This window comes from Pygoscelis adeliae, unplaced genomic scaffold (assembly GCF_000699105.1).
Source record: "Pygoscelis adeliae isolate BGI_AS28 unplaced genomic scaffold, ASM69910v1 Scaffold57, whole genome shotgun sequence".
NCBI lineage: Eukaryota > Metazoa > Chordata > Aves > Sphenisciformes > Spheniscidae > Pygoscelis > Pygoscelis adeliae.
This window is the reverse complement of record NW_008825615.1, coordinates 3184298-3198751: the sequence shown is the minus strand read 5'-3', so window position 1 is coordinate 3198751 and position 14454 is coordinate 3184298. Positions and strand designations below refer to the sequence as shown.

General features: G+C 37.1%; 1 protein-coding gene across 5 annotated transcripts in view; it reads right to left on the bottom strand.

The window, feature by feature from the left end:
• Window positions 1-14454, bottom strand: part of IBTK (inhibitor of Bruton agammaglobulinemia tyrosine kinase) — a 54203-nt gene that overhangs the window by 15467 nt on the left and 24282 nt on the right. For 3 of the 5 annotated variants that reach the window (XM_009333123.1, XM_009333122.1, XM_009333124.1), the window contains exons 17-24: window positions 13946-14063; window positions 12269-12329; window positions 11405-11532; window positions 9492-9604; window positions 8705-8853; window positions 7796-7959; window positions 5908-6000; window positions 4587-4739 (exon numbers count right to left, since the gene is read on the bottom strand). In XM_009333123.1, the coding sequence (XP_009331398.1) occupies window positions 4587-4739; window positions 5908-6000; window positions 7796-7959; window positions 8705-8853; window positions 9492-9604; window positions 11405-11532; window positions 12269-12329; window positions 13946-14063 (979 nt within the window). The remainder of the gene's footprint in view (window positions 1-4586; window positions 4740-5907; window positions 6001-7795; window positions 7960-8704; window positions 8854-9491; window positions 9605-11404; window positions 11533-12268; window positions 12330-13945; window positions 14064-14454) is intronic. The other 2 variants (XM_009333125.1, XM_009333127.1) reach the window with 1 other exon arrangement.

The window sequence follows — 14454 nt, the reverse complement described above, 5'->3', positions numbered from 1 at the left end:
CTTCTAATTTTGACTTTTCTTCAAAGCAGAAAACATAGGTTCAGTCCCCCCAGAACTATGAAACTGGAGGTTTCTTTTGGCGGAAAAGGTAGGACATTGTGTATGATAGACTCTGTCTTTTAGTCAACCAAAAAAGAGCCGGAAGGTCCCACACCCTTCTGGCAAGTGTGCTCACTGCACATCCAAGATGAGTATCTTATTTCATTGGAACACAAGTTCTACGCCTTTGACTACATTGCATGTGTGGAAAGCTCAATCTATTGCCAAATACACTCTAATAGTCCATTGTGAATTTACAGAATATAACTTTGCAAATGTAATATTAGAGCAGATGAGTAACACTTACCATTCTACCTTACATACAAAAAATACTTTGAACAACTAGCAGGGGCAATCAAATAATTGATGGCTTGCCTAAAGCAGCTTAAAGTTTATTCAACAAATGCTCTCTTCCAGCAGTTAGGCATAATTTTAAATATTCATATACCTCCCACTGGTTCTTTGCTTGAACTCTTGAGCTACCAGCATTTTCCAGATCAGCAGCCAGAGGAACGCTGCAGAGGAACGTACAGAATCATGTGTGGTGACCACATGAGCGTTAGACTGGATTCCATCCTCCTGAAGAATACCCTGGCCTTTCCATTTAAGATGGTTTGTGTAACACAGTAGAGCCCAGCTACTTTCAAAAACTGTTTAATCAGAACCTTAAGAGCACAATATATTTTCTAGAGACAGTTATCTAAGCATATTCAAAAATCAGTCCATACTTGCTTTTTCAATGCAAGGAACAGTTCATAGGCAGTTGGTAGTTTAAAATTAAGTAACACCCAATAGGTAAAGAATTATCTATCAGAGAGCAGATGAATAGCATGAATAGTCAAACTATTCAGATGTCAGATCAAGGAAGTTATGCCCTATGTTTCTATATGCCTTTTATCAGAGCTTCTCTTAATATCTTATTTCCTGTATTAAGAAGTAAATCATTTACCTAGAGGCATCTAGCTCATGTGCTTAAGTCAATCAGTACAAATACTTCTAAAGAGTCATTTATCTTACACTGAAAAATAGGACTTCAGGAGCAAAAAAACCCCACCCTTCTGAAGAAGACCAGATAACTAGATGAGCTACGCAATGTCCTCCAAAACCTGCTTCAGGCTTTGTTGTATCTAGAAGTTGTGTATGAAGGGGAGAAGGGAAAGACCAAGCTGGAGAAAGACAGATACCCTATACAAACATCCTCCTGCGGAACAGTTCTCATAGTCCCTTCCCTTATACCCAAAGTCTGTCAGGGACAAGTATATAAAACTGCAGCTTGAAAATGGCTAGTAAAATAAAAAAGGAAATTAACTGATGATATTTAAGATGACTGGTTGAAAATACCCGTGAAATGCCTACACCAGTGATCACTAACATCAGCCCAAGCCATGCCATGGCAGGTCTGGGGAAGTTCCTTTGAAGACTCCAGAGAAGACCCACTTGTGACCACTGATCACAGAAAGGCCTCTGACTTTGTTGGGCGCCTGAGGAAAAGCATTGACCTCATGCAGGCCCCGGTCCACCTCATTAGCAGCACCCCTGGCCAGCTGCAGCTGTTCTCCCGCATCAGCATGGACACCCCTCTGAGCCACCCATCGGGTAGTGCCCAAAAGCATGGCTTCCCTGGTGCCGCCACGCCGAGTCACTGATGGGTAGAAAGGTGGTAGGTTTGTAACAATGCATAAATTAGTGTGTGAATGAGCCCGTGTGATATGTGTATGTAAGACTGTGTACATCGTCACTGTAGGTGTTAGGTTACATACTGTTTATGCATAATTATAACATTAGTAGTAGGATTAAAAATAGTAGATAGATTTTTTTTTTTTTTAATGTAATAAAAGATAGCGTAACTCAGTATTTCCTGTGTTGGTCACCATCTGATTCAACTGCCAGTCTCTTCCAGCAAATTTTAAGCCTCAGAGGTATAATTGCCCTGTGACACCTCCATTAGCTAAGCCAAACAGCTAACTTGCTGCTTGACCTGCAGTATCACCTCTGTAAAGCACGTAGCATGTTCTTTGGAGCATTTGAGAGGATCGGTGTTAAGGATTCTGAAATTTATCCACTCATTAGTATTCAGAAGACAAATCTTGGAAACCTTGTTTCTCCTATGGTAAAGGTCCCAATTACAGTTCAGAGGTCAGGTAGAGTCTGAATCCTTAGGTGCAAAGCAACTCACTCTATTTCCTCTTTAACACAAAATTGTGGGCTTTGCCCAATGTTATATCAGAGTAACTTTTGGGGGCTGGGGGAGTAAATGAGACCCTAAATTTTGGTTATTAGGTGTACACGGTTGAAAACAAATTGAGAAGACAGATTTTAAGTCCTGCTTGCATAGATCAAAACAAAAGAACTCAACCTTTTCTTAGATTCCCTTGAAATACTGTGTGCCGAATATTTTTAAAACCAGGTCATCTTAGGCAGTTCATTTTTGTAAATAACTACTGTAGTAACATACCGCTATAACTTGTAAGCTGGACACTAGAAATACATGGCATATAACTATTTTTTTTAGTTATAATCAACCCATGATATACAGATGCCTACAGAGAAGATTTCTTGTCCCTACTTTAACTGACCCTTGGAGGAATCCCAGCCATCACTGTCAGAATCACTAATTGAAGGACACGTCATGCCACACTACCTTGAATTCACCAGACAACTGCCCATTTCACATCAGACTGACGTGATCCTTGACAGGCCCTGTAAAACACTAAGGCCCTTTAGCTATAAGGCTGAACGTACTGCATGGTGTCCACTAGAGGAGCAAAGCTTGTTCTGGTGTCATAACTGGAAACAGAATACCATTTTAGAATCAATTATTATCTGATTTATAATGCATGATTTTGGGATGATTACAACATACTGTCACAATTTTTCCCATATGCTACTGATAAATATTTTCAACATCAGCTCTATTTTACCATTGTTATGTTCTAAGATATTACTGTTATTACTATGGTCTTAAACTAAGACAATAGCATACCAACAGACCTATGCGGAATCTCAAATAAATCTAAAGGCACTTCAAACTCAAGGTGCTGATCATAACAGCATCCATCCAAAAAAGAAGGATGATATGTTTCATATAACAGATACATGAAATGGAGCAGAGAAGCAAGCAGTTCTAGATATTACACTAAACCTTTTGACACAGAACACCTTTCAGGAAGCAACTACTGCCAGGAAGCAGCCTACCTTTTCCTCAGCCAGCTAGTGATGTGATTTTTTTCTCTCCATACACTCATTAAATAGCTAACAGGCTACATGTCTGTTTTGAACTTACAGGAGCATAGCGGAAAGGCAAAGATTCCAGCAGATGCTTACTACTCTTATTTCTGAAAGGAGTAACCAATTCATATAAAGGATCAAAGGAAAGAGAGCCAAAAGACACAAGAGGGAGATGGCTCTAACTGTGGAAAATAAACCTATCCTTTGAAAGACAGAGTCCTATTTTAGTTTGAAATCTATGCAATAAAAAAGGAAAACTACTACAATAGCATTTTAAACAGCTAAATTGTCTAAAAAAGACTTCATTTAAAATAGGGTGGCTGTGGTGGGTATGCAGCAAGCTTTGTTCCCACTGAGGGGACACCAAACAGGTAAGCTCTAGAGAGAGGAGACTGACTCACAGTTCTTCTAGGGTACCACTACAGAAACAAGCTGCAATAAAAGTCTAGACCTTCTTGAACAGAGAAAGGGAGAGAACTGCCCAACATTTACTTCAAGTTAAGAGCATGCACATAGGTATTTCTTCTGTAGTAATTAAACACATTAAATTTACATAGCTTGCAACTTTTTCAGTTATGCCTCTATGCTTTCATCCAATACCAACTGTAAATGTGAAGAAAAAAGCATGAATCGGGCTAGCACCTCATTACATTCATTGTTGTAGACCTAGTTCACTGAACAGATGATAAACCATTTTTCTATTTGTTACAGTGATATTAACTTGAACATTTGAATTGTGTGTAATCAGCATTAAAAGTCATTTTAAACCCATTACACATCCTTCCACCATAAGAATTCTTAGCAGCATCCATCACTCCCTCCAGCTCCTAGCCACCTAGATAACTTTGTTATCTATAATTTCGGTCTATCTTTGCTCTACTCCAAAGTCATTCTAGCCCTTTCCCCCAGGAAGGGCTAACATTTTTCTTTATGTTTTTGACAGAGAAAAAACAGCATTCATAATGGTTTTCAATAACCTCTTCCTGACTACGTTTCAGAGCTTGTGCTCAACCTTCTTTTTCTATACTTCACTTTGATACCATCTGCAAATACCACATCACACAGAGGCAAGAACCAGATGGGATGCAGTCTTCTGACACCATAGCAAAATTTCAAAGAACTGTTAAACTGCAACCACTGCATTTCCCCAACCCCTTTGAATTTCTAGATTACTACCAAATGTAGATACAAATAGTTCAATGCTAGTCTTTTTAATGAACAGAACCTAGGCCGTTTTTATTTAAGAAACTGTTTCTAAGAGACTATTCAAGGTAAAAACCCTCCAAAGAAAAGTAAGCGATATTTGATTTATAACATACCATGCATTCCCTAGCTTTGCAACTTTCGTAGGTGGTGTGGTTATTAGCGTAGTAGGCTCTGTGCTGCTAGTTACTGATCCATTGTCTTTTGCTGCCAGGGCAATCATTTTCCTTTGCTTCTGAGAAAGCTTGATTCCATGAGATGCCATTCTGCTGTGAATTGATATTGCAAAGAGAGAAGATGTAAAATCAGTGTCCTTTGAGATGACTTGCCCTTAATCTTGCAAATTAAACAGATAAATACTTCTTTCCTACACCAAAATACTTTGTCTAGAGTGCCAAAAGGGGAGTATAGGTGGGCGGGAGGGGTTGGATGGCTAGGGAGCGAAAGGAGGACCAACGAATATCAAGAGTGACAGAAAGAAAAGCATCATAAAACTATTCTTCACATAGATGTCTACAAATGAAAACATGCAGAGTTTGAATCAAGTGTCCAAAAGAGATGAACTAGCACCAGATGAAGACTATTTTCTAATTTTGATTTTTTAGACACTGTCAGAAGCTTTGCTCCCTTAAACCAAAAATATTCATGCATAAGAAATGTATACAACATAATATAGCCGTTTTTTCTATTTGTAATAATTTGTTTTCTAAGTTATTTTGGATTCATCAGCCTTGGCTGTTTTGTTCACAGCTTCTGAATCTACCTAGCCAGCAACCCTTTACTAGGCTCCAGGACTACTGTCCTAGCTCTCCTTTACAAGAATGCTACGCTTCAAAGGTCATGAAAGTCATCTCCAGTTCTCTTCCATATGTCTCCAGTTAAGAAACACTAGGTTTAATCCACTGCCTCCTGAAAACGTACATTTATCTCCCTGTGTCTTTGGGATGCTTCTCTGAGCAAGAACCACTCTTGCTTCTGTCTGAGGAAGAACTGTCAGCATCAACACATAGGTGTTGGGGGAGGTCAGAGAATGCAAGACAAGAAACAAACTTCAGGATCAATTACAGTACTGGTCCACAAGTAATTTACAAAGCGCTAGGGACAAGAATTAATTCTTTTTGGTTGGAAATAGGAAAGCTCAGCAGAGCAGGCTACTGATTTAAGATACTAGTTTACTAGCTCGCTCTTTCACATTTCAACAGCTAGGACGCTTTTGCAGTAGTTGACCAAATAAGACTACAGTAAAATAAAGGGATAAATTTTGTACGCTCACAGAAAAACACCATAATGAACTGAGGTAAACAAAGCCATTCAAAAACAAATAGGACTTCTTTTCTCCTGCTTGTTTTAAACTCTGAACTGCCTGAACCACTAAGTAAATTCATAATAGCCCTGTCTATCACACTTTTCTTTTATAGATTTTGGTTTTTTACCAACCCTGAATTTGCCTTTGGCATGGTTCCACATTTCTGCATACTTTCTTCAATTTCCATGATGGTTCTTAGATCCATAGCAGGAGGGCTGGCAGGGCTAAATGAAAAATAAAAAAAGTTACCTTACAAGGCACTCATTTTTACTTACATTCCACAGTTCCAGCCTTCACTGAAATCCTCTAAATCATACATAAGATTGGTAACCGGATGTATAATTTATGGCAAACCTCAAATAGAATGTTTCTGACAAAACTTTTATAAATATATACATATTTAAGAGCACACTATAAAAATACTTTCAAGACTCATTATACTATGAAACAAAAGATGTGAACTATGATTACTTTAAAAAAATTAGATACCTAAATCCAGGATCCTTATTTAGAAGTCAAGTGCCCATGCTAAGTATTAGAGAGGCACTGCTCACAGCTCTTTCATGAAGATTGAATTAGATCTTTCTTTGAATAACAGGATTAAAATTATTTCACATGGCAAACATAACACTCTTTGCAAAGTTAGAGCTCTGTACAAACACTAGTACCATTCTCAAACTTTAGGAATCAGTTTCTTTTTCATAAATGACCTAATTTTAAACTTCCACAGAAATGAACGTAAATTAAATCCAGACATTTCCAAGCTTTACATAAAACTATAAATTAAAACCTGTGTACTTAAAGGCATTTGTAAACTAAGCTGTGTTACAACTAGATTCAAGAACAAGCTTTGAAATAAAATATAAGCAGCACTCCCTCTGTCTCTCCCTACATAAATCCAACTGCCATAGACTAGTGAACCAAACCCTGTCGTCACTGCTCCTCCACAGTAGTTCAACCAAATACATTACAGTATTAATCCTTTAAACATTCTACACAATGGTGCTGCCTGCTTTTTCTTGACATCATACCAGCAATACTAGAAAAAGTGAAGAAAGAGAACAAGGGAAACCCATAAGGGCACAGTGACATTACAACAAAGTCTTATGGTTTTATTTGTTCCCCTTCCATGCAATCCTCTAAAAAACGTTTGAAAAGAACTCTAAGATAGCAGATGAAGGTGGAGCTTCTTCCAACCGAAGACCAAAGAGTTGGTTGTGGGATGTGTTACTCTCTCTGCATAGACTAGGCTTGCACAAATACATAGTGAGACAAAACACAGATTTCTAGTGGACCCTGCTCACCAAACAATATACTTCAGAGCTGCAACTTCTAATTTCTACAGCTGTATCACCTGTATTATCAAAGCCCATCAGCCACAAACCAACAGAACCTGGGAAAACTGTGGGAAATTATCGCTGTATGATTCCCTAAATCCTTAAACTCTTCTCTGTTCAACCTTTATTGACAACTGTCAGAGACAGGACACCAGGCAAGACAGAACTTCCGTCTATCACAGTACTGCTCCTTTTTCATATGCAGATACTGCTACAGATAAAAAATTGATTATTATTTTTATTATTATTTTATTGTATCAGTTAAACCTGTGGTGTTGATTTTCACAGACCGTTTAAGTCTAAAGGCATGCCTTTAAAAATGTCAAAGTACAATGGTGCTTCTAATGGCTTCAAGCATGGTCTGATTCTACAAAAAACTGCCAAGTATTTTACAAAGTGTTCACTAAGCAGGCCTTCTAAAAAAAGATATTAGAAGTCCAGACTGGTAGCACTTAAAAAAAAAATTTAAAAAAAGTATCTAGCAATTGCTTTTTTCAAAGAATAATTAAAAAAAGGTACCAGTTTTATTAAACTACCAAAATCTTTAATTTACGTGTCAAGTAATGTATGATCATTTTGAAGAGCAGAGAGCTTTTCAGTCTGAAGAGAATATTATTAGCATTCACTACCAAGTGTAGAACAGTGATTTTAAGTTAGGCAGGCACCACAACTATTACTCCACCTGAAACTGGTTGCTACCCAATTGGGAGAGCTTGCAGAGTTGTTTTTGGCACTGGGAATGGACTGTGGAACAGACTGTGTCAATACTGATGATCCTTTGCATGACTTCACCTCCTTGTTAGGTTGAAAGGGTTTCACACCCTGACTGCATGTTTTGTCCTTCATCTAAAAAAAGACAGAAAAATGTTGAATAAATATTCTCACATTTTTTCATTCAGAAAAAAAAGAGTGATGCTACAAACAACTTGAATGACATGTGTAAGTGAAAAGATTTTAAAGGATACTGCAAAAATAGCAATAACGTAGTGAATCCCTGATCAGTCTATTTGTACCTCTTTCCCCCCCGCCCCCTGCTTCACACTTCACCCTGAATCATTTAAGTCCGAATATGCATCTTGATAGTGGAAAATTCACTCGGAGATGTTCACTTCTAACACTTTAATGCTTAACATAGGCACAATTCTCTCAAACTTATTTCTCTTTGCCAGTTATGCCTCAATTATCCTGGACCATACTTCTGTCCAACTACAGTAGTCGAAGAACAGCAGGATTTTCCTGGAGTTTTTTGGCTTCTGTTTTTGTTATTTTGGCTTCTGAACTTCAGATTTGCTTTGCATTTTAAATGAAGTAGATGAAGTCTTTACATAATTGATCTTTCAGTTTGAAATTTTATGAAGACTACAGCATATAAAAATTCTTACTACGGTACCACATTAATAAATTACCCTTAGAAGATTTAATAAGGAATACTCATTTTTATTTGCTTTATTGGACAAACAGTAACTACCTAAAGTTGTCTACTGCATTTTAAGGACAACAGCTTCTCAGAAACACTCCAAAATACAAACTCTGCTTTTGATGGATTAGATAAACACAAACAAATAAATTGCTAGGAACAAAGAAATCCAACCTCGGTCCTCTCTGGATGAAATGCTTTCGTGAAGTCAGGGGACTGCAAGTCTCTGGGGCTACCCACTCCTGCGTAACTACCTTCAGAGTCAGATGTTAAGAGTTCTGGAAGTGATTCTACAGAGTTAGTTTTATCCAGTTTTACTGAACCTAAGAAATAAGAAAAGAGCAGAACTATTAAATCATGAGAGCTGGACTAAACAATGCTTGAAAAAACCCAAAAGTTATTCACTCCATATGATGAATACAAAATAACCAGAAGTTTACCTAGTCCAATGTACTAGACTGCAATAAGCATAAACAAATTTAAGACCATCTTAAATATTTTTTCAGAATAAGAGAACTCCCAGTTTTCTTTCTCTGTCTCACAATATACAGTTTTAGGAAGTAACACTGACACTTTTCTGTTGAAAATGAAGGTTTCTACCATCTTTCCAATAAACAGTGACTAATTTATTTTTTAAATTCCAGGAAAAAAAAAATCTACCACATTAGCAGAAATGTTCCACCTATTAAAACCACATGGGAAAGTGTTCATTAACTTTATTTAAAGTTAAAACTACATGCTTTTACAGAATCTGAACTCTGGGCACAAGCTTAACATGACAAACATCCTTTCAAACAAAACTTAATCGTAAGAATTCACTATTCATATTCAATTATGGTGTTCGCTAGAAAAGAAATAATCTTTGCAAGATTTTCTTACTGAAGTATAGAAATCGCATAACATTGCATATTAAACTTTATGTTCTGTTTTTATACCTGAAAGGAACCTCTTTCCCACTGACCTGTAGAGGCTGGACTCTGAATAATATCTGACAGATTATATCCTCCAGAGCTGTCGGACCGTTTTCGTGGCTTCTTTTTTGCCTTAGTTTTTGCTCTTTTGAAAAGGGCTTCCCTATTAAAAACAAACAAACAAACAAACAAACCCCAAGATGGATTAAAGCCAAAGAAATCGAGCCTCAGAACTATCAGTGTCAATGTCAAGTTTTTCAGTCAGCAACAGCGGTCGGTAATACCTGGTCCCACCAGCTGTCACTAGCTGCTTGTTCCTGCTCTGCTTATGCACTGGCACAACTATTTAGTAAACGATTTGGGGGGACAAAAAAAATCCAGGAGGAAGAGAAAAAATTCTTTCCAGTCTAGATCTAGTCTCCGGTCTAGTACACTGCACAAAGACTTCTGCTGAGACAATGGAAGATACAGCAGCTGCATAGGCTGGCACTGCCACCTAGGTCAGATTAAACCTGCTACACATCACAGAAACTGACGTAAAGCAAACTCCATCCAAGCCTCCACTTTTTTCTCTCTTGATTTCTCCTGAATTAGTGAAGATCAACAAACTCCACAGTTGGTCTCATTTTTCTCCCAACACAAATACTGCCACCAAGATAATACTACTTCTACAATAAAGCAGGTATACTGTCATGTTACCAAAATGTCACGTGTTCCCACGTATTAGGAAGAGTGGCATCAAATAAAAGGCATCTTTCATTTTAACAAGACTACTAGAAATTCAGAATTATATGAACCACAGCTACAGTAACCCTATTTCAAAAAGCTTCTTTGAGAAGCTTTTTGTGGAATAACTATATACGTACTTATTCATTCCTGCATCAATACTGTAACCTTACAATGGTTGGGTTTTTTTTTTTAATCCTTGGATTGCCCTATCCCCTAAAGGCTATTGTCTAGCCTTTAAAAACACTGAAAGGCTTGAAGTCTAATACAAAATAGCCTCTCAGTTCCCTTTATCTACTAGTCCTTATCTGTACTAGTTCATTTAGCATAACTTTTCTTGACACAAGTGGTCAGAACAGTACACAATACCGCAGGTGAGGTCTCATCTGCACTGTGACATCGTATTTCACTATCCATGTTGGAAGGATGTTACCAAGTCATCCTATCAAATTAACTTTTCATAGTTGTGATGTCATAGCCAATTTCTCCAGTCTAAAAACTGTACCAAAAAAAGCAGTTTTAATTTTATTATCTGCTCATCAGAGAAAAGCAGCATATTAAGTTAGTCTGACAAGACTTCACAGATTGTATTGCTCTCACCTCTGTGTCTTCAGAACAAATGTTCAAAGACAGAATACCAGAAGTCCACAAAACCACTGAGGCCAGACTATCTGATCTACGGTTGTTTGGATCACATTTTCTAACACCTCTTAAACACAGGTTGCTTGTTTTGTTATTCTACAGCCAGACAGTAGCCACTTTAAACCAACAGATTAAAAACTCATGCTACAAAACTTCCTATTTCGCACGACAATTCTGTTAATATTAAGAAATGTAGATTATCACATACATTTTCCATACAGATCTATAGTACATTAAGTCTGGTGTTTTCTCTTTTGATTTCTCCTAATTCAGTGAAGTTCAATGAACTCCACAGTTGGTCTCATAAATACACAGATACTCTCATCACATGCACAACTCCCAAACATTACTGTGAATGCTTGTTTTGCTACCTTTACTCACATGCTACTTAGAAATCGAAAAGAGTGCTCCACTGCAGTTCTGTAACATTGTAAAATACTTAAGGGAACCGAGAACAGCCTTTTAAATCTTCATTTCTCCTATTTCTTAGTATTTCAATTTTGAACCCAAAGGGAGTCAAGGCACGATCCAAAGGGGTATAAATACTATATACAGCTCACCTAGTTAAAAATGTGGATGAAAAATGGATACTTACTGAGAATTTTGTTCTGTATTCATTTCTTCCCTTAAAAAGACAAAGTTCTCTCCATCTTCAGGCTCAAAAGAACTTATGTCAGGTCCATCTGGATATGGAGTAATTACTCTCCTGACCATAGCCGGAATCTATAGTTGGAAAAGCTGTTACACTAAGTTTCTCTTAAGTTGTATGCTAGAAAATATATGATCTCTTATAAAAGGACCGAAACTGACTGCCATTTAAAACACTTTTACAGAGCAAGTAATCAATTACTTAACTAGCTTATAAACTTAAGTTACATCTTTAAGCAAAACAGAAGGAGAATTATTTTAAGTGACAGACTCAGAATGCACGTTTCAGCTGCCTGTAACTCCTGACAAAAAAACGCTTCAAGGTTTTGCAAACATTCATCTTTTACTACTTTACAGTTAAAGAATACTGGATTATAATGTGTCTTGGTTTTCCCCTTTGCATTCAAGTTCAACTTTCACATTATTTTTCTTACTGCTTTTAAGATCTGTATGATCACCCTGAACTTTACACTGAAGAAGTCTGATTTGCTTTCTTCTCCTTTCTTCTAAGTAACAGATGCTCTTTTCCATAGGTTTTGCTTATGTTTTTTCATGCAACAATTGTTAATTACAGAACATTAATACGTTTAATGTGTATAATTAATTAAAGGACACAATACTGTTGCAGCAGTGGCTAGTGAATAATGAAATACGAGTTCCATGAGAGTGATAATAGCAGCAGCTAACCTTAGCTTTGGAGTCAGATGCTCCCCATTCAGCCTGTTATCTACAAACCCTGCAGGTATGTATTTATTACTCATCTGTTCTCATTTTAAACCTAATCAGCTTACACTCAAGTTGTACGACTCACCATTTTCCTGTAATAAACAGAAAGATCCTTTACAACTTCATCACTTAAGACATCCAGAGTCCTAAAAAAAAAATACAAATTTATCTTACCAGCTTGGGGGGAAAAAAAAAAAATCACATTAATGAAAAATTCAAATGATTGTTTTATACGAATCTCACCTACACGCATTGTTACCTATTAATGGTGGTCACGCAGTCAGAAGGAAGAAAATGAACACAAAATATGAACTAGTCAGTGCCCTTGTAAGGCAGGATTAAACCCACAAGCTTTCCAGATAACCTACCTTTACTTAAGGCCACAGCCAATATAGACCTATATAGTTAAGTTACCATGAACTAGTCACTACTTTACCTATTTCTGCATACTTTCAAGTCTTCCTGACATGCATCTAATACTCCAAGTCTATGTAAATTCTTCTATAAAACTCAGCCACAACATCCCTTGACATTCATGCCAAAAAATAATTCTACAGCAACAAACTTTACTCAACAGAACTGTCTTGCCCGCATGAGCAGCTCTCCTTGCACAAAGCTGTCATGACTAAATTCTCTCTCTCGGGTGTCTCAGATTAAGTCTTGCTACCCAGTAATGAAATTTTCAGATTTTCACTAAAATGCAGATACAGTCTTAAGAATGTCGCATGTCTTTTCCAGGCTTAAGATGAAACAAATCTGAATTCAGAACAATACTTAAGACAATGTTATTAGATTTCTACTCTTCTCTCCAAAATCAAAGGTTAAAATGTTTATACTTTATAAAGATATGAAGAGGAAAATTGCTAATATGAATGAACTCCTGTATCTGTGATACAAGCAGAGCAGTCGTGTGACATAGCAATGAAGTGCTGGCATTCTGAACCAGCTCAGATCTCTAAGAACTTCTATAAGTAAAAGGAAGCATGACAAAAGGCTAGGAGTGGACAGAGTGGACCAATAATAGAGATGGGGTTTTTTTCTTTTGTTGGTTTTTTTTGGGGGGTTGGGTTTTTTTAAGTCTTTGCTAGAAAAGAAGTTCAATCGGTGCTGATAAGGCTTGCTCTGAGAAGATCAAATGTACTCTGGAAGCAACTTATGCCCTGTCCAAAAGCATCAAGAGAAGGAAGCCTTCAACTTCTTAGAACCCTAGCTGAATCATTGTGGAAAGCAAGGGTAATTAATTAATTTGTTCAGCCCTCACTGCAGACAGTTAAAGCAAAGAGACTACCAGAAGGTAGGCCTATCCTCTTTGCAAAATGCACCAGCTATAATAAACCTACTTAAGATAAATTCAATTTACATAGTTACCATTATGTTAAAAAAAGAAAGAAAAACAAACAATAAAAAAACACAGCAGTTTTATGTATCTTCAAAAACAATTTAAAAAAAAACAAACAAGATTAGGCCTAATGTCGAAGCCCACTGAATTCAAGAGAGGTTTTTCCTCTTAATTCAGGCTCTTCATGCCAGATTGTAACATAGGGTTTTGTACTATAAAATGTACAGTATGTACAGATATTTAACTAGATATTTACCTAGTTTCAATCTCCCTGTTTGGCAAAAATGAGCCTCTCTTTAAACTAGCAGCATTCAGTTGGATTTTAACATTTAACTGCTCCTATTAGTTCTTCCAATCCTTTTGCCTTTTTGGGATGTTTGAGTTTAACAGCTGGTACCTGAACACGTTTGCATTCCTCCTTACCTTGCTTCAAGCAAAGCTGCCATATTGAGTCCTATGAACTGCAAGCAGGACAGTTTTAACTGTTCAGCATTATACATTGCTGAGAACTCCAACAGCTCAGCAGCATTCTTCAAAGTAACTGCAAAGAAGAAACACAACAAACTCAATTGGATAACGTGCTGCAATATCATGCAGCAGTTTTTAAGACTTATTGCACAGCATGATCTAGTTATTGAAACATATCATATACTTCTCCATTCCTAGAAAAAATGCTAATGCTCAAATGGCCATAAACTACAGCAAGCTCCACATAGCTTTGTAGCAGCTTGAATGCAATGGCTGCTTCACAGAAATAGAAAGGCCCTACCTACAAACGTATCAGTTTCAATATATTGAAACTCAGCAGTCCAAAACAAAGGAGGAAAATAAAGTTTAAAATAGCAAGTGTCATATACAGCATAAACAGTTCTTAAAGCTCCAAATGTTCCTTTAGCAGGGTGAAAGAAAAAACAAAGGGGGGTGAAGGGGTA